The following is a 27854-nucleotide window of genomic DNA, read 5'->3' on the forward strand; positions in this document are numbered from 1 at the left end:
ATTTAAGGCCATATATAGAATTTTTCCCATCCTCCCAACCCACCTAACACTATGAAGAGCTCCCCTCCAAATCCTAAGGTCCCCAATAGTGATTATATCCTCTCAAGGATCCAGTGATAGGGGTTCCCAGCTACGTTTTTGATGATCTGTGGAGGCCTGCTATTGACAATTGCCAGGAAGGCTGGTATGCATTATTGTGGGCCTAAAAACAATAGGTACAAAGCATGTTTGCCTGTCCAAGACAGGTCTTACAGATGAGACCTGTGTTGGACAGGGAAACGTGCTTTGTAACTATTGTTTTTAGAGCACTCTCTCTCACTTCTCTTTTCTACACAGTGGATTTCTTGAGCTACCTAAAACCTGGTTGCCTGATCGCATGTCAAAGGGGATTATCCAGAATCTCATTTAGAGACTTTTATTGTAGGCCTGACATTCAAAAAGAATGAAGGTGTGGCCCAGGGAAAAGGGCAAAACCAGGACGGTGAGGACGGTGAGAAGGAGATCAAGGGGTGAGGAAAAAGCAGCACGGCCTGCTCAGAGGTTGATGATTCCTTAAGTTAAAGTTGTAAGTCCTGTAGATGTATGTGTAGGAGGTATTCATGGTGCGCAGTACATCTATATGTTATACTCAAGAGAAATGGGATGGGGGGGAGAAAAACAAGTCCTGTAACTGGACTTTAAACTCACCAACACAGATAATATAATAAAGCATTTAAAATGAACTTGTGTCAACTCAAAAGTTTACCAAAGGCTGCAAAATTTGATTTAAACAACAAAGTTGCTGAAAGGCTATGATATCCTCCTGCATCAGGACATATTGGCAAGGAAGTTTGACAATAGTCACACCCCCTGCAAACCAGGCCATATTCCAGCCTCTGTGTTGGACTACCTGATCGTTAGGTTGACAGGTGTGGTTATGAAAAGAAGGCATCTGACTATGTAAAAATTAATTTCTGGCTATATATATATATATATATATATATATATATATATATATATATATATATATATATATGTGTGTGTGTGTGTGTGTGTAATGCATTTAAAATTTGTTTTTTCAGCTTTAAATAAAGGGTCATAATAAAACGGTGATTACAGTACATCACTAATTTACATCAGTAAATATGAAGATTATTCACATACAAAAAAATGAAAACCAGCAGGCTAAAATATGATAATTGTAATGTATAAACATGAATAAAGAGAGAAAATACTTACAGGAGCACCACGGGCGCCAACAATACCGGTTGGACCAGGAGGACCTGATTCTCCCTATGGCATGGAAAAGAACAATTTATATTTAAAGGGCTATACAACTAGTGCAAAAAAAAAAAAAGATAAAACATATTTCCTTTATTAAAGGTTTATTCAAAAGATTGGATCAAGAAAAGTTTTACAAACAATGCAGAAAATTGTCCACAGATACATATCTTCAAAATATAAAAGTAAGTTTATATATATAATCGAATAAACTTCAAGATAATATCAGGATCTTGACATTAGTTAGAAACGATCCAAAATGACCTCATTAATGTTGTTAAAGCTAAAAGGCATTTAACTACTCTAAATAAAACATAACAAAAAAGCAGATGCACTCCCTCCCTTGCCTATAATTCCAGGTAATAAAAAGCGTGTCTCACAGTGACATTCTAGATTATACATCAGGTTCCGGGAACATTTTATCAGCAGACCAATCATTCCACACAGCATGAAATAATGGCAGAGCATTAGCTATAGTGTTTGAAATATAGTCCACTAATCTCATTTCCTCGACTCTATTTAGAATCTGATCAAATTGAACATCAGATGTTTTCCAATTTCTAGCAACCACCCATAAAATTGCTGCAATAAAGGTACCATATATCCTATTCCATCTTTTAGGGATTGTAAAAGCGTATGTTGAGGGAGCAGGACAATTGTTTTTTTTATTAAATTAGACATTCCCTGACGAAATTTATTCCAAATTGTTTGCATGACTGGACAATACCAGAATATATGCCAGATAGATCCCACATCCTGACATCCTCTAAACATAATGGAGATATTGAAGGAAAGATCCTATGCAGTCTCTCTGGGGTCCTATACCATCTTAGATAAAACATATTTCATCACTATACAACTCATTTTGTAACCTAACACCTTTAAAAAGGACCTGAACTCTTGCACAGGAAGGAAGGAAAACTGAGAAATCCACCCTGTGTGTGTTTATAGAGAGCAGACTGTCTAATTCTCTCTTCTCATCAAATAATGAGCCAGAGTAATTTGAGCTGTTAACTGTCTGCCAAGTTATGAGTTAAAATGTAAACACAGGAGGTTAACTCTTTCTGTGCTCCCAGCAAATTAGAATGTACCTACACTGCAGCATCTCTGTAGGAGCTCTATAAGGTGTAACAAGGAAATGTTTTTCTTTAAATGTTACTTTGCTGTTGCTTATCTTTTAGAGCAAAGAGGAAGTTCTGAGTTCAAGCCTGCTTTAAGGGTCCCTGAACACTGATAGTATGAGAGTGGAAAAATGCAGCATTTTATCACTCTTACAAACTGCACACCACGGTAAAGAGTTGCATGGTTGAAGGCAGTTAAAGACATGCAACTTGCAGTGTTTGTTATGCAGCAATTTCACCTCACTTCCTATGTGTGTATGGCCAAAGGTCTTTGCTTTTCAGAGAAGCTGAACACCTGGCTTACTCCTATGGCACATTCATTTCATGAGGAGGCAGGACCTTCACACATGTGGAGATGCTGCCATACATATACATTACATTTGCAAATAGTCCCACCTATCTAAAGCAGCTGACATTTGAGAATAATCAGCTGACAGACAAGCAGGAAACCTTTGCCAGTGCCTATGAGGAGTATGAAGAGGTTCACTCGAAGTGGGGTATTTCAGTGCATAGCCACCTGGTGATTTAGACACCGCTATATCCCACAATGTAATTGAAGGTGACTGAAGTGGGACTCCAGCTATTGTATAGCCGAGCTCCAGCTATGGATAGTGGCAGTGTTATGGTAATGGCTGCTCGGCTATACTATAGGAGACTAATTTGGTCACTGGGAGTAGCATATGGTTCTCATCTATAGGGTAATTTATGCCTTTATCTAGCTACAAATGATATTAGATGGGGACTTGCAAATCTTCAGCAACTGGTAAACTATATGGTGAAATTAGACATTGCACAGCTGAATCACTGTGTCTACAGGATTACCCAAGCGTGGCATTGCAAGCTATGTGTACCTGTCCGTGTTGGAATTATGAAGACTTCACCCACTCAGGTGGCAAATAACCCTCTGTGCCTTTAACCCAAAAATGAAATAGTATCCATAGCAGCTATTTAAGTGTATTTGTATGTATGTATGTATGTATGTATGTATGTATGTATGTATGTATGTATGTATGCGGCATGTGTGTTAGTCTGATACCCCTGCTGTAGTTCAAGTTCAATATTTGGGGTGATGCTTATTAACTTAATGGTTAGGTTTAGAATATTAGCAGCAACTGTACCCCATGGGAAACTCATGCAAACACAGATAGAGCATACAAACAGACCAGATAGTGTACTGATCAGGAAGCAATCCTGCAAATATGATACTGCATAGGGATCATGCCACTAGAATTTGTGGTGATAGTACCATGATACCAGGACATTTTAATGTAATATTTTATAATAAAGTCACGTTCCTACTTTCTGTTGGTTGTCAATCTGTACATAAAGTTTCACTTACTTTCTCGCCATTAGGACCAGATGGACCAGGTGGACCAATAGGACCAGTCAAACCCTAGAAAGAAAATAGAAATTAATAAGAACAATGAAAGAAGAGACATTTACATTTTGGTCAGCTTCAGGCGTGCAACAAAAACACAAACACTGCAATTCCCAGTGTGGCCTAACCACTAGACCAATACATAGGACTAGCCACAGGAAGTACCTTAAACTATTAAGATGAAAAATGGCTCATCCGATAACACAAGTGGAGTGTTATTTCTAATTTAAGAATGTCTGTTTCCCTGTTGGAAAAAAATGACTTCATCTATTCAACAAGATCAACTTAACATACCCTTCCCTAACTCATTATACACACTGGACACAACAATTCCCAATATGAACCAGCCACTACAGCAATATCTAGTACACCTTCCTATCATCAGCTACCAGTAAAGTCTACTTGAGTTACATCGTTGGTGGAGCAGCTGGTGGCCAATATCCAGTTCAATACCAATCCAAATGTTTCTTTATGCTGTGTTTAGTAAATATCCCTTATATTGTGGACTCCTACCTTGGCATGTTATAAAATGACAGACTGCCACTTTCCTCCATTTATTTGGTGAACTGGGTGCAGTGATATATGGATTCTGTAGTAGCTATTTTGACAAGGTTGTGTTGCACCTTTATACTGCACCCAGAGGAAAGCACAAGACCACCTCAAGTGTACATGTCCACTTTTGGATGCCCCCACATTGCAAAGGTTAGATTTTCCTTTGACTTTTCAGATTTCAGAAGATCTTTGAGGAAAGATTGTGTGAGATGTCTTATTTGGTGTGTCCCCCTTTGGAAAATGTCCTCTTGCTTTCTTTTGTGGTTGTGAACCAGGGATCTAATGTAGTATTCCTTGGGTGTGCGCAGTAGCGACAATGAAGGATGACTAATAAATATCAAATAGATATTATAGCTCTTTCTAACCCCTTTTCTCTGTCCTCATGGAAGGAAAAGAAAATGAGGAAAATTCTGCTAGGACTGACTCACACTCAATAGTCTCTTACCCTTTCCAACTTTAGCCAAAACTAAAACTAGTCAATAAAAGATTATATTTGGTATTCTTTATTGTGAGATTTGTCTAATGTGTTTGAGTTTCCTCACATTACATTACGGTACTTACTCTAGCACCATCTTTTCCAGCAGCACCTTCAGGGCCTTTCTCACCAGAGTCACCCTACATAAACAGAAATAAATAGAAAGTGTAAAATGAGTGATTCATCCGCATTTTTAAACGTTTCTTTCCTATACAAGCAATATAAACCGAAATTTGTTCACTTACTCTGTCACCTTTAGGTCCATGGATTCCGCCAGCTCCTCTTTCTCCGGGCATACCCTGCAGACCAGGTGGACCTTGGGCACCATTAGGACCAGTTGGACCAGTAGCACCCTAGTTAGCAAAGGTAAATAAGAACAATTACCTAACAGAAATTGCATAGTGCATAATTAATATTTGCTTTAAAAATGAAGAACATGGGAGTTATTATACCAACTTACCTTAGGACCATCAGTACCGGGAGTGCCAGGAAGACCACGAGGACCTTGAAGACCCTGAGGACCTGAAGAGCCACGTTCACCAGGGAAACCACGTTCACCCTATAAGGTAACAATACCAGTAGTAATTTAGAGAACAAGAAATAATAAAAACAAGAATAATAAAAATGAACAGGAAAGGACACTATGGGCCAAAATAAAAAAATGCTCATCCAGTTTCTGAAAATGGCCAAGTTGCGAAATAAAGTGTATTAGATTACCAGAAATACTAGCTAGAAATTTCTAATAAATACATGCAAAGACCAGAAAATCTTAAGTAAAATTATTTAGCAAATAAAATACAAAATGTACTTACTCTTGGGCCTACAAGACCTGGAGCACCACCTTCTCCTGGAACACCCTTAAACAATCAGAAATAACGCAAGATGAGTAACAACAATCTTCTATCTACATGGAATGCTATTGCACATACAGATAATATGTATAGCTGTCTACAAATACAGTCCATCATTTATTCTTACAATAACACAAAGCAAAACAATATTTACATGCAGAGAAGAAGCTTATCTGATCATTCCATAAACTATTCAGTATTGTAAGAGCTAAGGCTCATTTGAACTTTATATTGTTTTTATATTTTATAGAATATCAGTAATAAACTGGAACTTTTTTTTACCACATTCAGGTTTCAAATAATATCTGAAATTATGCTGACTTTGTGAAAGAGATTTTAAAGAATATCTGAAATTATGTTGACTTGGTGAACCAGGAATTTTAAAACTTAGAGAAAATGAAGTTGCCAAAAGATAAGGCTGTTATACTAAAGCTATGCCCATAGTCCATAATGATCAGAGGACTGAAGCTAAACATTGTTTCCGGAGGGGATATGTGCCGAACAGGGATGGTCAATGAAAAGGTATTAATTGTAAAATGTTGCAAATTTTATGCTAAGTATATGCAACAGTATGCTTCTTAAAAATGGACCAATGAAATGCAGAAGTAGCTCCCCTATAACAAAAAAAACACCAAATATGGTATAGCTCAGCATTGCCAGAAAGGAATCATTTGTAATTATTAGCCTTAGGATTGGCTTTCTTTTTTTAGATCACAAATACATTTATTGTTGATGAGTTGTGGCAACCTATTACTAGTCCAAAAACTCAAGGTGCTGCAGAGGTTGGAACCTCAGAGGTTGGAATATCTGGACACAGATATTAATTTACCCTAATTATATCCATAGGTAAAAAAACAAAGCTACCGGCTCAACTGGGATCCAGATAGATTTACTATTTATTGCACTGCAATAGCTTACAGCAGCATAGCTTTATGTGTTGCACTCAGATGTCCTTTCTGATCATTGTATTTATCTAATATTTACATTGAGAAACCTGTGCCATCTTTAGGATCAGTGAATGTTTCTTTAACTGCATATATCAGCAAATTCAATAGTTTTCTTACTTATTTCAAAAAGATAAATACCCAGTATCTTATAACTTATCCATATACAGAAAACTGAAATATTCTAAGTCACCAGAAAGTAACCCCTGGCAATATTCATAGTGCTTATATATCACAAAGGTAATCAGCTAACGTTTCTTGAGTAAAGAATACATTTCTATTTATATACAGATTATATTCAAATGCAAAAAGTACCTTGTATGAGGCTCAGCATTTGACAGGGGAATGCATTAGTGACTGCTTCTGGAACCTTTACATTTTTTTTAGGGATGAACCCTTTGTTAGCCCAATTTATTATTTATTTTTTGCACAAATATTGTCTTTTAACATTTAGCAAACGTTTTGTGAAAACACATGGTGACCAATTTAACACCACTTACTTGCATTCTTAAGTCTCTTATTGGCTAGTTATGGTCCCGTGCTGGGCCCAGCTAATCAGTCTCTTAGAACATTAGCTATGATGGAAAGGTTCGTACTTTCATACAGGACATTTGCAGCAAAACAGGGTGCTTTGAATTTAATGTCCAGAACCCCTTTTACCTTAGGAAACCATAGAGGTATAGAGGGAAAGCAGTAGGAGTATAACTATATATTTAGGGAAAAATAACTACCAATAATTTTATAAAAACAGAAAGGAAGGCACTTATGCTTCCTGTTCCTTGATTTTACTTAACAACCTAAATTCAGAAGGAAAATTGCTTATTCCAATTACTAAGATTGGAAGTGCCAAAAAACATGTATAACCATACATTCTGGGCTTTTATTTAAATCTGTGTTTATTTTTTATATGAATATTTAATGGGATTTCCCAAGCCCCCCATATAGATGTTATAGAACTACAGCCAGCCTCAGCAGGGTATTGCATCAAGTAGCGTGGTTACCTCCATGGAAAACATTGTCATGAGGTAAGTTTCCCATTCTTTTAATTCTTTTGAAAGGATGAGCAAAAAGAAACCTACATCACTGGTCAGTAATATAAAAGCAGGATAAAGCTTTTGCAAACATAATTCAATAAGGCTTCTTTTACATGGGAGGCTGAACTGTGCCCTTGTTGGGAAGTTCAGCCTCTGATCTTCCGGCCATACAGCCAACAAGAGCCTTCCGGGTACAATTTAATACAGCCGAGTGGTAGAGTTTTTAACCACAGTGTGGTATTACATATCAGTAAAGAACCACCTCACATTTGAGTGCGGCTGCCTCTGTGTTCTGATGTGTATCCATAGATCAGATGCCTCCCCACTGCCTGTGCCAGGAGTTTGTAAGTGCCAGGCAGGTTCATGGGAGCAGCTGACAGGTGGTACATGCACCACCTGTAGCCGACCATGTCATAGAGGCCTAACTGTCAGCAAATGGCATTAATAATAAATATTTTCTTACCTGGTCACCTGGTTTGCCACCTTCACCGGGAGGACCTGGAGGACCAGGAAGACCCTATGTACATTAAGAACAGACAATTAATATCATTTTCCAAACTCAGTGGTTGCAGCAATAAGTAACTCACTTTCACACTATTGTGAACTATGTAATTGTGTATATGAACATACCTGGAAGCCAGAAGGACCAGGAGGACCTTGTTCACCTCTCTCACCAGCAGGACCCTTAAGGGAAGACAATGTAATCAGTATGCATAATCAATGGCTAACTGTTTAATTAAAATATTATAGTAATACATCTTGAAGACCATCAGTATGCTGGATGAAACCTAGAACACCAAACTTCTAGCATAATTATAAATGTTATGCAAATCTGCTGTATCTGACCTTAAAGGAACCTTTTCTTTTCAGTGACTGGATTTAATAATTGTTAATTATGTAACCATATTTACTGTATAACTGCTCAATTAATCTTATTTTTCAGTTACCTTTGTCAAATGGAGTCCTAAATGCATTGGGGAGGAATTAGCAAAAATCAGACAGATGCTTGGCCCAGCTACAGACCTGCGCTGTACCTACTCCTACCTATTCCCTGATGAAGCGGGGTCAAACCTGCAAAATGCATTGCATTTTCCCCTGGAGTATGTAAATAAATTTGTTCTGCTAAACTTCGTTGGCATATCTTGTGTCTGTTTAGAGGACGTAAGTCCACCACTGCCTCAACAAATTTTAAACTTTTAGACATTTTTATTCTTCTGGCGCCTCTGTATCCCTGTTACATAGCAAAAATCAGGGTTGCAACAGCAGCATCTGACTTAGACACTACACTTTGTATCATGGCCGTTTCTACGGCCGTGCGGGGCGTGCCGCCGCCCGGGGCGCTGCTGGGAGGGGGGCGCTGTGATGGAGGGGGGAGTCGCAGCCGCGGGGAGGGCAGCCCGACCTCTCCCTCCCTCTCCCCGGGCCGCCCTCCATGCGATCCCCCCTCGGACGGACTCGGAGTGCACTGCAGAGTTATTATGCGCAGGGAAGCGCTATAGAAAACTACTCACCTCGCTGGCTCCACGCGCTGCTCTCTCGCCGCCAGTCTCCTCTCTCTGCCTACACGCTGATGCACACACACGCTGCTTCCTGTTTAGCAGCGTGTGTGTGTATCAGCGTGTAGGCAGAGAGATGAGACTGGCGGCGAGAGAGCAGCGCGTGGAGCCAGCGAGGTGAGTAGTTTTCTATAGCGCTTCCCTGCGCATAATAACTCTGCAGTGCACTCCGAGTCCGTCCGAGGGGGGATCGCATGGAGGGCGGCCCGGGGAGAGGGAGGGAGAGGTCGGGCTGCCCTCCCCGCGGCTGCGGCTCCCCCCTCCATCATGGGGGGCACCTACCTAACCTATACTGGGGCAGCTACCTATCTAACCTATCCTGGGGGGCACCTACCTAATCTAACCTATCCTGGGGGGCACCTACCTAATCTAACCTATACTGGGGGGCACCTACTTAATCTAACCTATACTGGGGGGCAGCTACCTAATCTAACCTATACTGGGGGCACCTACCTAATCTAACCTATACTGGGGGGCACCTACCTAATCTAACCTATACTGGGGGGCACCTACCTAATCTAACCTATACTGGGGGGCACCTACCTAATCTAACCTATACTGGGGGGCAGCTACCTAATCTAACCTATACTGGGGGGCAGCTACCTAATCTAACCTATACTGAGGGGGCAGCTACCTAATCTAACCTATACTGGGGGGCAGCTACCTATCTAACCTATACTGGGGGCACCTACCTATCTAACCTATACTGGGGGGCAGCTACCTATCTAACCTGGGGGGCAGCTACCTAATCTAACCTATACTGAGGGGGCAGCTACCTAATCTAACCTATACTGGGGGGCAGCTACCTATCTAACCTATACTGGGGGGCACCTACCTATCTAACCTATACTGGGGGGCACCTACCTATCCTATACTGTGGGGCAGCTACCTATCTAACCTATACTGGGGGGCACCTTCCTATCTAACCTATAGTGGGAGCATTAACTCATCTAACCTGTATTGGGGGCACCTACCTACCTAGCTAGTCTATACAGGTGACAACTATACTGGCTACCTATATTGAAGGCACCTACCTAACTAACCTATACTGGGGGCATCTACCTATCTAACCTATGCGGGGGGCAGCTATTCTGGCTACCTATATTAGAGGCACCCACCTAGCTAACCTGTACTGGGGCACCTAACTATCTAACATATAACGGGGACGCCTGCCTATCTAACCTATACTGTGGGCAACTATACTGGCTACCTATACTGGAGGCACCTATCTGGCTAACCTATACCGGAGGCAACTATACTGGCTCACCTATGCCTGGCTACCTATACTGGGGGGACCTATAGCTGGCTACCTATACTGGGGTACCTATTCTGGGGGAATCTATACTGAGTGCAACTAGACCTGGCTAACCTACACTGTGGGCACCCATACCTTGCTTCGGGGGGGGGGCGCAATTTTTACACCCTCGCCCTGGGTGCATTTTAGCCTAGAAACTGCACTGCTTTGTATGATGCAGCATACTTTATTGTTTGCCCATGTGTATAAGCCATAAGCTCAGTGCACTTTTTCTACACAAGAATCTCTTTTTAGGAATGGGACTGCTTTTAAGTGAACAATCTATGGATCTCAGATGAATCAAAGGCATAACAGTCTACAGAGCATAAGGTGGGTTTTTTTTGCACAGGTTAACACCAATGTGCTAAAGATGATAACTTATAGTTATAAATCAAATGTATATATTCAAGTGGACCTAAACTCTTGCACAGCACACAATGAAAAGTTTTAATTAAAAAAAATAAATGCCCTAAGCTGGCTGTGTTTGTTTAGCTACATCTTAGTATAATTAGCCTTATCAGAAGCTGTGACTCACCGTGCCACTGCTCTGCCCTTACAGGAAAAGCCAGAAGGCTTTAACCCATTCTGTGCTCCCTGAAAGTTAATCCAGTTAAAACTTTAGGGTTTTTATTTTTTTAGGATTTCCCTTGATTGTAAAACATATTTGCCCCTAGAGGTTATCATGCTGAGGCTTATCTTTCAGAGCATAGAGGAAATTCTGAGCTTAGATCCAATATAAGTATATAAACTGAAATCTGTGGGCTACTGTTTTTTCATAGCTGTCCTTTGCTTAGTTTTGCTATTTACACTTTTAAACAAAATAGTTCGTGAATTAGGCATTACGCTACGCCAATATGAAATGCATTCTTATGTAAAATATTTTTTAGTGCTGTTAACCTCCCTGCATTTTTTTTTTTTTTGTAATGGAGTGTTTATTTTATAAGCTGCATACATCTGTGTTTTGATTGTCCAGCATACCTACATGGCTTTCTTATCTGCTAGTTTAAGTCACAGTAGAAGGAATACAGAGGGCCATTTCTCATTGTATTGTAGTCCTGTGACGAGAAACAAAAAACAAAACAGTACTTACAGCAGGACCAGATGGACCTTGATTACCAGTTTCACCATCTTTTCCAGGCAGACCCTAGAACAGAAATATATACATATATATTTAGCTGTAAAATAATTTTTTGATGTTTTATTTAAAAACAGAGTAGCAAGTACTTGTATCCAACACATTACTTAGAAAATAGAATTGTATAAATTGTGTTAAATTGTGTAAATCATATTTGTGCAAATAACCAAAAACACTGTTTATACTGCATGTCCAAATTCAGAGTTGTCCAGCCTACAAACAAATTGGACTTATAAACATGCAGGTATGTCTATTACTATATAGTAACAACCATCTAATTCTTTTGAAAAAAGTTTAAAGAAACCCAGCTTTAAAAAGTAGCAGTAAGTAGGCAAAACAAAAAAGCTGATATTTTTTTGCTGTCCGCCGCCCCTTTTTTGTTAGATTTGAATAAGCAATAACTCCTACCACGTTCATTTAAAAAAAAATACACACGCACATACACACAAACACACACGTATGTGTGCATACATTTAACGACACCCTAACTTTAACTAGCCCTGTTCCCCAATTTGACCATCTATTTGGGGAATTTATAATAGTTCTTATTGTTCCTTATAGATATCATTTGAATACGTATATAATGAAAATTAAATCCACTTACTCTTAGACCAGGAGCACCAACCAATCCTTTCTCACCAGGTTTGCCAGCTTCACCCTGCAATAAAACAATATTAGTAAGTAACTGCATCAATTCCAATATACTATACCCTGATTGTATTCATAACAATAATACTGTTGATCTAAAAATGAATGAAATAATCCAACTGACCTGATCAATTATGGCAGGATAATAAAGCTACTTATTTATAATGATACAAAAGTGGCAGTGGTGTGGAATACAGAGTATATGAATACCAGAGGCATAGAGATAGCCACAGAGGCCATAGCAGCTGCTATGGGGCCACAGAGCAGGGGAGGGGCCTAGTGGTTACTGATGAACTCACAACTCTTCTAATTTCCTCTACCCTTTTACTTTACAACCCTGTGCATTATGTGTAAGTGTATGCTGCCTTGCCCACTCATGGGGGGAAAGGAGGGGCTATTGCTTAAATGCGCCTAGGTCTGAGGGGCCTATCGGAATTTTGCCATAGGGTTCCATGATTTCTACCTATGCTACTGATGCTTACTCAGATAGGGGTTTGAAATGTGTCCATTTACATTTAACTGAAGATTTAGCTTTAAAAATAAAGCATTCTCTTATAAGAGGGGTTACAGCTTGGGGTTCATCCAGGCTATGGAAGTATATATTGTGGTGCCATCACATCAACTGGGCATCAGGTGGTGCTGCTAAACAGTAAATTACTGGTAATTTAAATTACCGATATTTTACTATGCACCTAACATTAACTATTCAGTGTGTAAGCCTAATTCCCCCACCCACACCCCTCATGCCCCGTAAGTACCTAACCCCCACCTAATGCCTAACATTATCCCCCGTATGCCCAAAACAACTGAGCCGATCGTATGCAGTAGCCTATCAGCTACAATCCGCATCCGGCACCCAAATGACCAGCTGGGTGCCCTATTGCCAAAAAATAGCACCGGCATATATTAGACGCCTGCCGATCACGGTACCAAACTAACCTGATCTAGGCTATGGGACTTTGCAATGAAAATACTATAATTCTGGCCCTGCTTAAGAAAACTTTAGCTTAAATCATGTGAAGTAAACTAAACTCTGTCCCATAGCAACCAAGTTAATCACTTTTATATTCTCTGGTTCAAAAGGAATGTTTCTTTAATTTGGGGGGGCCTATCTCCTATACTCCATCCTTTTTGTTGATGTTTGTTGATTTGAATATAATGATATGTATATAAGGAGTACGGCATGCAGACATTCCTTACATTGGCACCCTTTGGTCCTGGGAAACCCATAACACCAGGTTGTCCACGAGCTCCCTGTGGGCCAGGAGGTCCTGGACGGCCATCTTCACCAGCAGCACCCTAAAAGAAGAAAGAAGCAGTCATCAGTTTATCAGTTTGGTGTTTCAGACAGAGTCTATCTAATAAAGATGTAAAGTAAAAGCTGCTAACTGATTGGATTTAAATATGAACTGAGAAATTAAAGTGAACTTACAGTTGCACCAACTTTTCCTTGAGGACCAGCATCACCAGGGCGACCAGTGAGACCCTATGAAAAATGAATGAGAGTTAGGTTACTGTTTCTTTTAAACATAACATTAGATCATGTCAGCTTCAGCCTTCACCATCAAGCATAATAGATGTTTGATTATGAATGGAAAGAGATTGACTGCGATGATTTAATGCCTAAGATGAGATAATTCTGTATATTCGAAAAATGAAAATGAATTCAGTACTATAATTGTATTAAGTACCATAGCAGTCCAGTCTCATTACTATAAAAGACCCATGGCAATCAGTCCATGGATCATTATTTCCATCCTACATTTTGTAAAGTATCTTCCAGTACTGACCACCTATAGACTAAATAATTAAAAATATGTATTCATTATTTCTGTTTAAAAGCAATCATTTTAAGCTAATTGAACGTATTAATTAGAGATAGCTATTTTATCAAAGCCTACCCCACCCACCTCAAAAAATACATACTCAGTGCTATGTGTATCAAGAACTTAGTGCCTGCTTTGTAGAGAGATGTTGCTCATCTTTCTATGGGTCAAAGGTACAACCAACACAACACACACGTATAAGCCATATATTGGTCGCTGGAGAGCTCTAGTCCAAGTTTTCAGGATATTTTACAGCACTTCCCAATCCAGGCTTGGGCAAACTGCAGCCCACGGCCATTGTAAAACCGCTAGATGTCCGGATTCCTCTCTTCCCATCATTTCCCTCCCGCTGCCCTTTCAAAGTTGCATGCAGCACGCAACAACACAAGGAACTCACCCAATCGCTCATTCCAGTGGTAATCTTCATTACACAGGTGGCTTCATGTGACATGCCATCATTACGTACCAGTGTGTCACATGACAACACCATTGCCACAGAGATTGCCGCTGGAGCGAGCGATAGGGTGAGTTAAACCCAATAATCTTTGCCCACACAAACTTGGGAGGGAGGGAGCAAGGGAGGGGTAGAAGAGTAGCAACGAGCCACATTCTAGAAGAATGTTGCACGATCCAGCACAAGTTTGCCCGATCAAGCACAAGTTTTCCCGATCCAGCACAAGTTTGCCCACCCCCGCCCTAATCAATCCATTAGTAATGTAAAGAGACTGGCACTTCCTCAAATGATAACTTTATTCAAGAAGATACAAACCAGCGTTTTGGGACACAGATGTATCTTCTTCAGGGCAAATGAGTCTGTTAAATGTATCTAAACTGGGACATGATCAGGCACCTTTGCCGATCCACTCACCAACAAGCAATGTGGTCCATCTTGTGGGCACAGCACACTAACTCTATGGGTCCGGTCTGACTCACTGCAAACGTGAGACTGATATTATTTCTTTTTGATACTGCATTGTTTCCAATACAGCTAAAACTGTCTAACCCTTATAGAAATTCAGATGACCCATTTAAGATTTTCTCAACTGGAAGTTCAAGGATCTGAAAATCATGATGAGCTGATGTATCTTAGTATACCGTATATTGCCACGGAATAGCTTTCCCTCTTCGCATGAATAGAATAAAGGTGAAAATGATTCACTACAGAACACAACATTCAGTATTCCATACATTTCTGACCCAAACGTATTGAGCTATCTGTACTTACTCTTGCACCTGGGAGACCAGGTTCACCAGGACGTCCAGGATCACCATTAGCTCCCTTTGGACCAGAAAGACCAGAGACACCACGATCACCGGGAGCACCCTAAAAAATTAAGGAGAAGGAAGAACTTGTCACTCAGGGTCAATCACTTATGTTAGAAAACACAGCTATCTTTAATAGTAATATTTGTTAAACTGAATAAAAAAAATATTTTTTATTTCGACTTTATTTGCTTTGGTAGCAGCATATAATAAAATGCCATATCATAAGGCATATTTAAACTGTCTGGAAAGTAAAGTAAGAACTCAAGTCATCATATTCAATTTACCTTAGGACCAGCAAGACCATCCTGACCAGGGAAACCACGGTTACCAGGGGCACCCTAGGATAAAAAGAAAACAGAGCAATGGTTATCACTTCTAGTTAAGCCAGTGCCTACTTAAGTATGCAGCATATCACAAGTACAGAAAGAATAGACCAACTCTATGCATGGATGCAAGAAGAGCCAATATGATAGAAAGGTGTGTTAGTCTGTGCTGTAAGTTTAATCACGCAAGCCATAAAAATTGCGTATGTCCCAGAAAAATAAGGCATTCTCATATTAATTCACCCTTAGAGATTAACAAGAACTTTCTCAGGAAGTAGTTATTGCATTGAAGGGCATCCATGGCTATAATTAATAGGTAATTCCCATGACAGTTGATCCAGGGATTTATCTGACTGCCATCTGGAGTTGGAAAGGATTTTTCCCTTTTAAGGATAATTGGCTTAGGCCTTGTAAGGTTTTTTGCCTTCACCTGGATCAACTGGGATATGTGCTGGTTCAGGATGGTGTTTTTTTTTCTGGTTGAACTTGATGGACGAATGTCTTTTTTCAACCAAACTAATTATGTAGCCTGTCCTGATTTATGTCACCAAAAACTTTGTAGCCTAGGGTCATGGTTAGATAACCAAGATAGTGACAGCTAATGCCATATTTATCATCTATAGTGCAAAATATCATTTAGTTTTCCAATCTTATTGTATACAGATCAGCTAGCAATGGGCTGTCACGACTGATGCAGCATTTACATTTTTTTGTTGACTTAATTGATACAATAATGGACTGTGTGATTGAGTAGATTTACTTTTGGGGAAATTCATGGGGTTTTCTTGTGTTGTTCTATATGTTTTACTCTGTGGGAATGGGTACAAGGTACTAATGTACTCCTGCGTTTATTTCCCAGGATGGAAAATATGGGCGCTCCAATAAGGGGAGCTTCCAGATCCCACTATACGGAAGGAGCATTAAGGAATGGAAGAGGCACTTTTTCCTCCACAATGGGACAAGGCCACTTTAAACCCCCTTCTCACCTATGCGACTAAATGCTAACATTTTAAAAATAACAATTTTCCATTATTTTTTGATAGTTTATTTTAAATGTATTTCTGAATAACATTTTCATATATCACTATTATTATATATATCATCAAAAAAGCCTCATTTGTCCTCTAAAAAACAATGCATGGGTTGGTTAGGTTGATTACAAAACTTTTTTGTTTTTATCCATTAATACACACACCTCCAGAACCCTAAAAAATGTTGCCTCAGCATACATCGGTTTAAAGGGTTTAAAAGTTTGGATACAATTTGGTTTTATCAATTTTAGCATAATTTTTTTTTTACTTATTTATTTACTGATATGTCATATTCAGTATGCACAGGATACATATGCAGAGGATACAATTATACCCTTAGGCTATGCTGATAGTGCGTTGTTTAAAAAAAATTCTACTTCTATCATGTTGCCTTTCTTCTCTCTTGTTATAAATGATCTGCTTATCATCACTGCGCAGATCAAATCAACACTTCAGCAAGATCCAGTTACGAGTCATTTCTCAGCATAAAGAATGGCATTGCCAAGCCTGTATTTTAAAACAAAGTTAAAATAAGTATATTGCATTGTATGTAATAGCCTAATTTTACATTTTGTAACAGCACCTGAGTGTAAATGTACTAAGAACTTGAGGCGTCTGTTTTGCTACATCAAGCAAAAATTAACATACAGTTCAGAACTTATATGAGAGTATTTCTTGACAAGCTGAAGTTATTACTAGGACAGATCATGGACTTACTCCTTACTATTAAAGATATTCACATATACTATTAGATGTTTAAGGTATTTGTGGTTGATATTAACAGGTGAAGTTATACAGTACATTTTGGATCAAATGTCTTAAGTTGATGGAAAGTACAGTACTGCATTGCATATTTACCATAGGTTAGCACCACTACCTTCTATGCAGGAATTTTACTTTATAAGACTGTACAAGTCCTCTGGCAATGAGCACAGGCCCCACCAGTTGGAAGCGGGAATGAAGGGCTTTTCCCTTTGGTCAATCCCTGGCATCCAATAATGGCCATTAAATTAATGAGAAAGCAGAAATATTATCTTCCTCTCATTGGTCAATCAAGTCACATGATGTGTTCAACATCATCAGACCCACAGGAGTCAGTCAAGGGCAAACAGGAAGTGCAAGAACACCATTGCCAATTGCAGTAGTGCACTCATTGCAAAATAAACTCTGGCCTTTTATGAACAAGCTGGAGTTTATGCTGCGCATCATTGCAATGTTCAGTTGTGTGGGCAGCAATTAAAGCAGTGGCTCTCTGACACATAGTCTGGGAGTTTCCTAAAATCCCCCCAGTGCTCTAGGTTTCAATCTCCCTTTCCCCATTTACGATATGTGATTTTACAAAGCCTTATCACCAAATCAATTATATGTGAACTAACTTCAAGGCTTTATCATCAGTGGTGCCTAGGTGCAGAGGCCAAGTGATAAGGTCTTGAAAAAATAATTCAGAGGAGAGTTAGAACTCCAAGAGATGCATTGTTCTGACTGAAAAAGGGAAATTAGGTTTAAAGGGATACTGTAGGGGGGTCGGGGGAAAATGAGCTGAACTTACCCGGGGTTTCTAATGGTCCCCCGCAGACATCCTGTGTTGGCGCAGCCACTCCCCAATGCTTCGGCCCCGCCTCCGGTTCACTTCTGGAATTTCTGACTTTAAAGTCAGAAAACCACTGCGCCTGCGCTGCTGTGTCCTCGCTCCCGCTGATGTCACCAGGAGTGTACTGCGCAGACACAGACCATACTGGGCCTGCGCTGTGCGCTCTTGATGACATCAGCGGGATCGAGAACACGGCAATGCAGGCGCAGTGGTTTTCTGACTTTAAAGTCAGAAATTCCAGAAGTGAACCGGAGGCGGGGCCGGAGCATCGGTGAGCGGCTGCGCGGGCACAGGCTGTCTGCGGGGGACCATTAGAAGCCCCGGGTAAGTTCAGCTCATTTTCCCCCGACCCCCCCTACAGTATCCCTTTAAGCAAAAGAAGAGAAAGTACTTAAACCACAATTTGGGCATCCAGATGAAAGAATATAGAGAAAAAGAGTTTTAATAATAATAGGCTATTGTTTTTCAGCCTGACAACATGGAAATTGAGTTTTCATCTGCATAACTAGAGATAGATGTTGGATTAAACTATCAGACTTACTCTTTCACCAGGAGGACCAAGTGGCCCAGCTGCACCAGGTTCACCACGGGGACCTCTTTTGCCTTCTTCACCAGCTGGACCGGGAGCACCCTGAGGACCTGAAGGCCCCTAAAAATTAGAAGAAAAAAAACAAGATCAGTAAACAAAGGACAACACAACTCCTACTGCAAAGTCAAGTGACTAGTCTGTAATGGTCTATAAAATGGCTCACAACAGCTATGATAATCTTACAAATGCTCTAATACCTTTCAGCATTGCTATTAGGAGTGTTTTTAATGCAATCTACATCTCTACTGGAGAATTTTCATCTAACTTTCTGCTACTGGGAAAGTAAATGAGAAAAAATATTTAGAAAGCTAACCCAAAAGTATATGACAGATGAGTAAGACTTGCTCACTCTATCACTAAACTTTAAAAAAAGTTTGGGTCAGCTCTAAGTACTGCAAAAGACTTACCGCCTGGCTTGATCTTAACTCTATGCTAATTTTCCTTTTATTCAACTAATTAGTTATGGATTAATAACTGTGGTTTTATAACTTTTCAGAATTTTGCCCTTTCAAAAAGTACCAAAAGTAGTAGAAAAAGTACTATCAAAATAATTTTGTTTATTTTCTTGTTTGCTGGAGATTTAAAGGGCATGTTTTTGACAAGGTGGGAAAATATAAACTTGGAGAAAGCTAAGGATAAAAAGTGAATTGCATATGGCCCATAGGGGTATATCCACTAAATCTCTTGTTTTACAAATATCAATTTAGGGCCTGTTCACACTGCTGCCCTGTATTTTACCAAAGAAAATGTCTGCAGTCAAGTGTATGAAATGGTCGTGCAGACATAATTTTTCCAGACAGTGGATTGTGTTGCCATTATTTGATACATAAAAGCATCTGCTCTGGAGTGGCAGTGGATCTTGCAGTGGGCCCTGTCAGCGGTACATTTTATCTTACCACTCCAGCATAGTGTGAACCCTGACTCACTTTATTATGTACAAAAAGTGAAGGTAAATTATGAATACAAAAGGCCCTTATGCAATTAACTTTTTCTCCTGAGTTTTCTCCCAGGAGATAATTTTCCTCTTATCTAACAATACATTTTCAGCACTTAGCAATTGAAAAGTACTAAAAAGTAGGCAAAGTGATATCCAACTTATTTTGAGCAATTTGCTTGATGGGAGCTTTATGCCTGGTACACATCATGCAATTTCCCTTCAGATAGTCGGGTTGAATCGATTATTTCCATCAGGTCCGATCTGATTTCCAATAATTTGTCAGATCAATTTTCAGATCATTTCTATACAAAACTAATCAGAAAAATGATCAAAAATCAGATCGGACCTATCGGAAATAATCGTCTCGTCTATCTCTTGGGAAATTGCATGGTGTGTACTAGGCATTAAAGGTATTTTATTGATAAGGTTTGAGGCTATCCCCTTGGGGAAAACTAAAGAGAAAAGGAATAGGATATGGGCCAAAGAGCCTGATCCAATTTACTTTTCCTCCTGAGTTTTCTCCTAGGTGATATTTTCACTCCTTATAAATAAAATGCTATTTAAGCCACCAGCTAGCAAGAAAATACTCAGAATAATTGTGACAGTACAATTTAATTCACTTTTTGGTACTTCTTCAATGGCAGAGTGCTGAAAAGTTATTTTAAACAAACGATGAAAAATTATCTCCTAGGAGGAAACTTGGGAGAGAAAGTGAATTGAAAAAGGGCCCAGTTTGTTTAAGTTATTTGATGATTATTTCTTCTATTATATGAAACTTAAAGAGACTCTGTAACAGAATTTTCAGCCTTATTTCTTCTATCCTATTAGTTCCTATACCTGTTCTAATGTGCTCTGGCTTACTGCAGCCTTTCCTAATTGCACAGTGGCTGTATTATCTCTGTTATATGATCTAATCTGTTTACTTCTGTCGGCTCTGTTAGGCTAAGGCTTGAATGTGTGGAATGCGCATGGCTGCTTGTGATTGGATAGAAGCGATACACACCCTCTGCAGGCCCCCTGCAGGCTCTGTATGACTCACACACTCTGCTTATGTGAGCCTATCACAAGCTGGTTAGTTTGTTTGTAAACACTGCCTAAAACTGTTAATTACAAGCCAGGATTGCAGCAGAGAGTGGCAGAAACAACACAGAGGGGCCCAGGAGAACATAATGAATAGAATGGTATGCTTTTTGCTGTAAAAATTTTACAGCACAGATTCTCTTTAATGGGGTGGGTATTTGTGATTTTAGGGAAGAGTAAGCAAAATTGGTGACCTAGTTTTTGCTATGAAAATGGTAAGATCGAGATTTTTGCCAATTTGCAACCTAAACTCACCATGAGGCAAAGTTAGATAAGTGGTTAATGTTTTCACGTGCATTCCCAAAGTGTTTGTCTAAATTTCAACATGGCACCCAATAAGGATTAGATATACGAGAATACTTACAAGTTCACCCTTGGGACCTTGTTCACCCTTGAAACCTGCAACACCTGGGTCACCCTAAAACAAACAAAAACAACATATTAGTCAATACATGCTATACATCATTGGATTGTTACCAGACTATGAATACACAATAACATTTCAGCTCTGAAATAGCTACCAATCAGGGGAGGAGTTATAAGCTGTGCTCATATCGAGTCTCATGACTTTGGTTCAAGAACTATTTTCTGTGGACAACACATTAATTTTTACAAATTCTGTCCTGTTTATATTTTACCAAGTACTGCAGATCCAACCATTGATGATTCTTCAGCAAGTACACTCTTGCTCTGTCCATATCATCTGGTGGTTACTTTCTCTGACCTGCTTCTATGGCTAGGCTTGAAGATTGATCTATCTTAACTAGCATAAACGGTTTCTCTTCCACAAAACAACAGCCAAAGTCTACATGCACATTATTAACAGAAATAATAGACGTACCGTTTGACCTTTAGGACCAAGAGGACCAGTAGCACCTTGAGGCCCAGGAGGACCACGTGGGCCAGGGAAACCAGGAGCACCAGCAATACCAGGACCACCCTATTGGATAGAATATACAAAGACATGTCAGTATGAACGTATTATTTGTATACAAGGTCCGGAACAAATATGTTATAATAACTAATGCTATTGCAAGGTATAAATTGCATTTGATACTTACAGCTGAACCTTTAGCTCCAGGGATACCATCAGTACCAGGGTTACCCTAAAATGTAAGGAACAATAAATTAGTGCATTCTATGTTGTACATTTTGCACCTGTAAGAACAGCAAGCAGAAGGTTAGAAGTGCAAACTGATACAAAGAAGACCTGAACACATATCTGAAAATAAAAATAGGGCTTTTGAAGGAAAACAGCTACTTATTTATCAGTAATCAGTAACTGCCATGTTGGCTACCATTACCAACCCATAACCAGCCTTCAATTTAAATGGATTTTCTAGTTTGTAGAATAATGCTATGCAGGTTTTGTGTTCTTAAACTATTGTTATTTCTATTCTAAATGTAATACCCCAAAACTGGGACAGAGCTGTTACTTAAATAAGCAAATGTGCACAAGTCTTTCTTGTCTCCCTGATGTTATGACCACTGCTGCCTATCATGGTGTAATCAGATAATGTACTGAGATTGTCCACCTGCAGGTAATGGTGGAATGCTTCACTTTGCCTCTTAACTGCACAACCAGAAGCATTATTATAAAATCAATAACCAAGAAAGAGTAGCCCAGGCATGGATACAATTATTCTAAGAATAAAATAATCTGATGGGATCTCTTACCTCGCATGAAACACATATGAGGCCTGAAACCCACTGGGAGCACTTTTCTGAGCGCTTTGTGATTTGAAAAGCTCTTGCTAATGTAATGCTATCATGCTATGGATGTGATCCCACTTGAGCGATGTGATTTTATAAAAATCCCTCATAGCATTGCATTAGCAAGAGCTTTTTCAAATCACTAGCAATTAGAAAAGTCTGCTAGTGGGTTTGAGCCCTCACTGTGCTCAGCTAGCATAACATGCTGAATGCAACACATAACAAATAGGGCCCATTCACACTTGGGTGCTTTGTGCCCATGATTCGCACCCTGCTGATCACCAGCGATCAGCAAAGCGCTGCTGCACAAGCGCTGCACTAGTAATCCTATGGGATTACTCTCACTGCAGCGATTGTGGTGCGTTTGCGATTATTGCCACTTGCAAACACGCTACATACAGCATTTTCCCGGCGATTGTGTCGTGATTCTCATTCACTGTAATGAGAACTGCTAAATGCAATCGCTGATCAGGAATCAGGAAACAGCGCAATGCAAAATCGTTATCATTGCAAAGAAGATTTTGCGTTCCCGAGTGTGCTGAGTCCTTGCAAAATTCATACTTTTACAAACGTGACTACTTTTTCTGTTATAGCATCAGAGCTATCGAACATGTTTCTATTGTCTCACATCTATACGCGTGAGATAGTACATCTATGTGTGGATAGTTGTCTGACTTGGAAATGACAAGAGATGATGTTACAATTTACTTACAGAGGCACCAGAAGGTCCAGGAGATCCAGGTGTTCCAGACTCTCCACGGGGACCCTGAGCACCCTCAGGACCACGAGCACCAGTAGGACCAGCTTCACCCTGGTGGGAAGAGACGACAGTGAGACATTCAATACTGATGGCATTAATGGTATTGCAAAGCTAAATATTATGACTACATCAATACAGTTCATCAGAAGTATGAACTGCAAGCTCAAACAACAACTCTAATAATAACAATACGTCTGTATACAAAACAGTAAACACTAATTAGATTATACCAGTGAATAAAACAATTAAAGTACTTTCATCCTGTATGGATGTAAAATAAATAAAAAATAGCTAAACTTATAGTAAATATACCATTATATATTATTGATGAACGAAAGTAATGATTGCCTGTTTCTATCTTTTTTGGTTTTCTTTTATAATTATTGCTGCTTTACTATTATATTTAAATAGTCTTACATAACTATACAAACTCCTGCCATCTGTTAAGCTCATTTAGATTTTCTGCAAGCCGTTGGAAAAAGAATCACATGATCTAATAGTTGGATGGTATCCACATATACATTCCATTCCTACAAAACTCATAAAAATGTAAACAAAATACTACTACACGAACCTGAAGCGTTAGAATAGCTACATTTGAAATTCTCAGTGTAAAACACAACTCACATCTGAGGGCAGTATGATAAAACAAGGCAGGAAGATCCAATCTGCATTAGAAATGATTGGCACAAAAAACATGCTCATAGTATGAAATAAACTGAATGCTTGCTCCACCTAGTGGCCAATTTTGTGCATTACACCACAGAGGACAGACAACTCTTAGTCCAGTTAAAATCTCAGATTCCATACAATTATTTAGATCAGCTGTTCTGACTTTCCTCTGACTCTTCATATCTACATACTTCAAAGCAGGGAACTATCAGGATGCAACAGGGAATCCTGACAGAGACATGTAGATGGAACAGGGAATCCTGACGGAGACATGTAGATGCAACAGGGAATCCTGACACAGACATGTAGATGGAGCAGGAACTCCTGACACAGACATGTAGATGGAGCAGGAACCCCTGACACAGACATGTAGATGGAACAGGGAATCCTGACAGAGACATATAGATGGAACAGGAACTCCTGACACAGACATGTAGATTGAACATGGAATCCTGACACAGACATGTAGCTGGAGCAGGAACTCCTGACACAGACATGTAGATGGAACAGGGAATCCTGACAGACACATGCAGATGGAACAGGAACTTCTGACACAGACATGCAGATGGAACAAGGAATCCTGACACAGACATGCAGATGGAACAGGGAATCCTGACACAGACATGTAGATGGAACAGGAACTCTTGACACAGACATGAAGATGGAACAGGGAATCCTGACACAGTCATGCAGATGGAAAAGAAAATCCTGACACAGACATGCAGATGGAACAGGGAATCCTGACACAGACATATAGATGGAACGGGGAATCCTGACACAGACATGCAGATGAAACAGGGAATCCTGACACAAACATGTAGATGGAACGGGGAATCCTGACAAAGACATGCAGATGGAACAGGGAATCCTGACAGAGACATGCAGATGGAACGGGGAATCCTGACACAGACATGCAGATGGAACAGGGAATCCTGACACAGACATGCAGATGGAACAGGGAACCCTGACACAGGCATGCAGATGGAACAGGAAATCCAGATACAGACATGAAGATGGAACAGGAACTCCTGACACAATCATGTAGATGCAACAAGGAATCCTGACAGAGACATGTAGCTGGAGCAGGAACTCCTGACACAGACATGTAGATGGAACAGGGAATCCTGACAGACACATGCAGATAGAACAGGAACTCCTGACACAGACATGCAGATGGAACAAGGAATCCTGACACAGACATGTAGATGCAACAGGGAATCCTGAAAGAGTCATGTAGATGGAACGGGGAATGCTGACACAGACATGCAGATGGAACAAGGAACTCCTGACACAGACATGTAGATGGAACAGGGAATCCTGACACAGACATGTAGATGCAACAGGGAATCCTGAAAGAGTCATGTAGATGGAACGGGGAATCCTGACACAGACATGCAGATGGAACAAGGAACTCCTGACACAGACATGTAGATGGAACAGGGAATCCTGACACAGACATGCAGATGGAACAGGGAATCCTGACACAGACATGCAGATGGAACAAGGAATTCTGACAGAGACATACAGATGGAACAGGAACTCCTGACACAGACATGTTGATGGAACAGGGAATCCTGACAGAGACATGTAGATGGAACAGGAACTCCTGACACAGACATGCAGATGGAACAAGGAATCCACACACAGACATGCAGATGGAACAGGGAATCCTGACACAGACATGTAGATGGAACAGGGAATCCAGACAGAGACATATAGATGGAACAGGGAATCCTGACAGAGACATACAGTATAGATGGAACAGGGAATCCTGACAGAGACATGCAGATGGAACAGGGGTAGAGCAATAGGGGGTGCAGAGGTTGCGACCGCATCGGGGCCCTTGGGCCAGAGGGTCCCTCCGTCAACTGCAGTATTAGCTCTCTATTGGTCCTGTGCTCATAATAATTACTTCTCTAGATACTTTGAATAGTGGTAATCATTAACAAACTGTTCCCCACCCCCTTCTTGCACCTCTGACACTGTAGTTGCCATTGGCAGGTTTTAGGGTAACTTATCATTTGTTAAGTATAGAGTGCTTAAGGGGCCCCAATGTAAAACTTGCATCGGGACCCACAGCTCCTTAGCTATGCCACTGATATGGAACAGGAACTCCTGACACAGACATGTAGATGGAACAGGGAATCCTGACACAGAGATGCAGATGGAACTGGGAATCCTGACACAGTCATGCAGATGGACCAGGGAAATCTGACACAGAAATGAAGATGGAACTGGGAATCCTGACAGAGGCATACAGATGAAAAGGGAATCCTGACACATACATGCAGATGAAACAGGAAATCCTGACAGAGACATGTAGATAGACAGGGGAACTCTGACACAGACATGCAGATGGAACAGGGAATCCTGACACAGACATGTAAATGGAGTAGGGAATCCTGACACAGACATGCAGATGGAACAGGGAATCCTGACACAGACATGTAGATGGAACAGGAACTCCTGACACAGACATGTAAATGGAAAGGGGTATCCTGACATAGACAAGCAGAAGGAAGGAGGAATCCTGACACACACACAGACATGCAAATAGAACAGGAAATCCTGACACAGATAATACGATGGAAAAGGGAATCCTGACACAGACATGCAGATGGAACAGCAAATCCTGACACAGACATGCAGATGGAACAGGGAATCCTGACACAGACATGCAGATGGTACAGGGAATCCTGACAGACATGCAGATGGAACTGGAACTCCTGACACAGACATGTAGATGGAACAGAGAATCCTGACAGATACATGCAGATGGAACAAGGAATCCTGACACAGACATGCAGATGAAACAGGGAATCCTGACACAGACATGCAGATGGAACTGGGAATCCTGACACAGACATGCAGATGGAACAGGGAAATCTGACACAGACATGCGGATGGAACTGGGAATCCTGACAGAGGCATACAGATGAAAAGGGAATCCTGACACATACATGCAGATGAAGATGAGACATGTAGATAGACAGGGGAACTCTGACACAGACATGCAGATGGAACAGGAAATCCTGACAGAGATATGTAGATAGACAGGGGAACTCTGACACAGACATGCAGATGGAACAGGGAATCCTGACACAGACATGTAGATGGAACAGGAACTCCTGACACAGACATGTAGATGGAACAGGAACTCCTGACACAGACATGTAGATGAAACAGGGAATCCTGACACAGACATGTAGTTGGAACAGGGAGTTCTGACACAGATAAAAAGTTGGAGGTTTGCCATGTGACTGCAGCTCGTATATACAGATCACCTTCTATGTATTTAATATGAAGACTGGTGAATTGGTGTGGCCAGTATTAACTTGTAAATAGGTAGAGGAATTTCACAAAATTGGCCATATACACCTGACACATCTCAGTCACATAGGTAATTCTTTATTACACGATCCAAATTTGCAGGTATACACCTTTAACGACTCAAAACACAGACAGAGATTATATTGGGTGGGAGGAGTCAATCGCCGCACCACGCGTACTCAGCGTCCCCACTGCCCACACTGTCACAGTCGGATAGCGCCCGCCAGCCGCCCTCTGACCAAGCCAGGTAAAGTGAAATTGCGGCTGGCTGAGGCGTCCACTATGCGGAAGCGGACTCATAGGTCTGCATGCTGACACAGTGAGACAGCGTACAGCAACCATCTGATACTAAGTGTAGGTGGAGTGAGAGTCCTGCCTAGCTGATCTGCCTAGCCCGTGGATGGAAATATCTGGGACTTTATTTCACTATGCACTGCACGTGGATGTGATAAAAACTGGACTAGATCCAAATAAAGGGACATAGGCGC

At 40.4% G+C, this 27854-nt stretch overlaps 1 protein-coding gene across 1 annotated transcript in view; it reads right to left on the reverse strand.

The window, feature by feature from the left end:
• The window catches only part of COL2A1 (collagen type II alpha 1 chain), a 97907-nt gene that overhangs the window by 24794 nt on the left and 45259 nt on the right, over window positions 1-27854 (reverse strand). The window contains exons 19-37 of the mRNA XM_068267330.1: window positions 23317-23415; window positions 21953-21997; window positions 21733-21831; window positions 21256-21309; window positions 18827-18934; window positions 15625-15678; window positions 15300-15398; window positions 13681-13734; window positions 13449-13547; window positions 12205-12258; window positions 11556-11609; window positions 8246-8299; window positions 8079-8132; window positions 5599-5643; window positions 5247-5345; window positions 5032-5139; window positions 4873-4926; window positions 3721-3774; window positions 1219-1272 (exon numbers count right to left, since the gene is read on the reverse strand). Coding sequence (XP_068123431.1) covers window positions 1219-1272; window positions 3721-3774; window positions 4873-4926; window positions 5032-5139; window positions 5247-5345; window positions 5599-5643; window positions 8079-8132; window positions 8246-8299; window positions 11556-11609; window positions 12205-12258; window positions 13449-13547; window positions 13681-13734; window positions 15300-15398; window positions 15625-15678; window positions 18827-18934; window positions 21256-21309; window positions 21733-21831; window positions 21953-21997; window positions 23317-23415 — 1341 coding nt within the window. The remainder of the gene's footprint in view (window positions 1-1218; window positions 1273-3720; window positions 3775-4872; window positions 4927-5031; window positions 5140-5246; window positions 5346-5598; window positions 5644-8078; window positions 8133-8245; window positions 8300-11555; window positions 11610-12204; window positions 12259-13448; window positions 13548-13680; window positions 13735-15299; window positions 15399-15624; window positions 15679-18826; window positions 18935-21255; window positions 21310-21732; window positions 21832-21952; window positions 21998-23316; window positions 23416-27854) is intronic.

This window comes from Hyperolius riggenbachi, chromosome 2, assembly GCF_040937935.1.
Source record: "Hyperolius riggenbachi isolate aHypRig1 chromosome 2, aHypRig1.pri, whole genome shotgun sequence".
In the NCBI taxonomy this organism is placed as follows: domain Eukaryota; kingdom Metazoa; phylum Chordata; class Amphibia; order Anura; family Hyperoliidae; genus Hyperolius; species Hyperolius riggenbachi.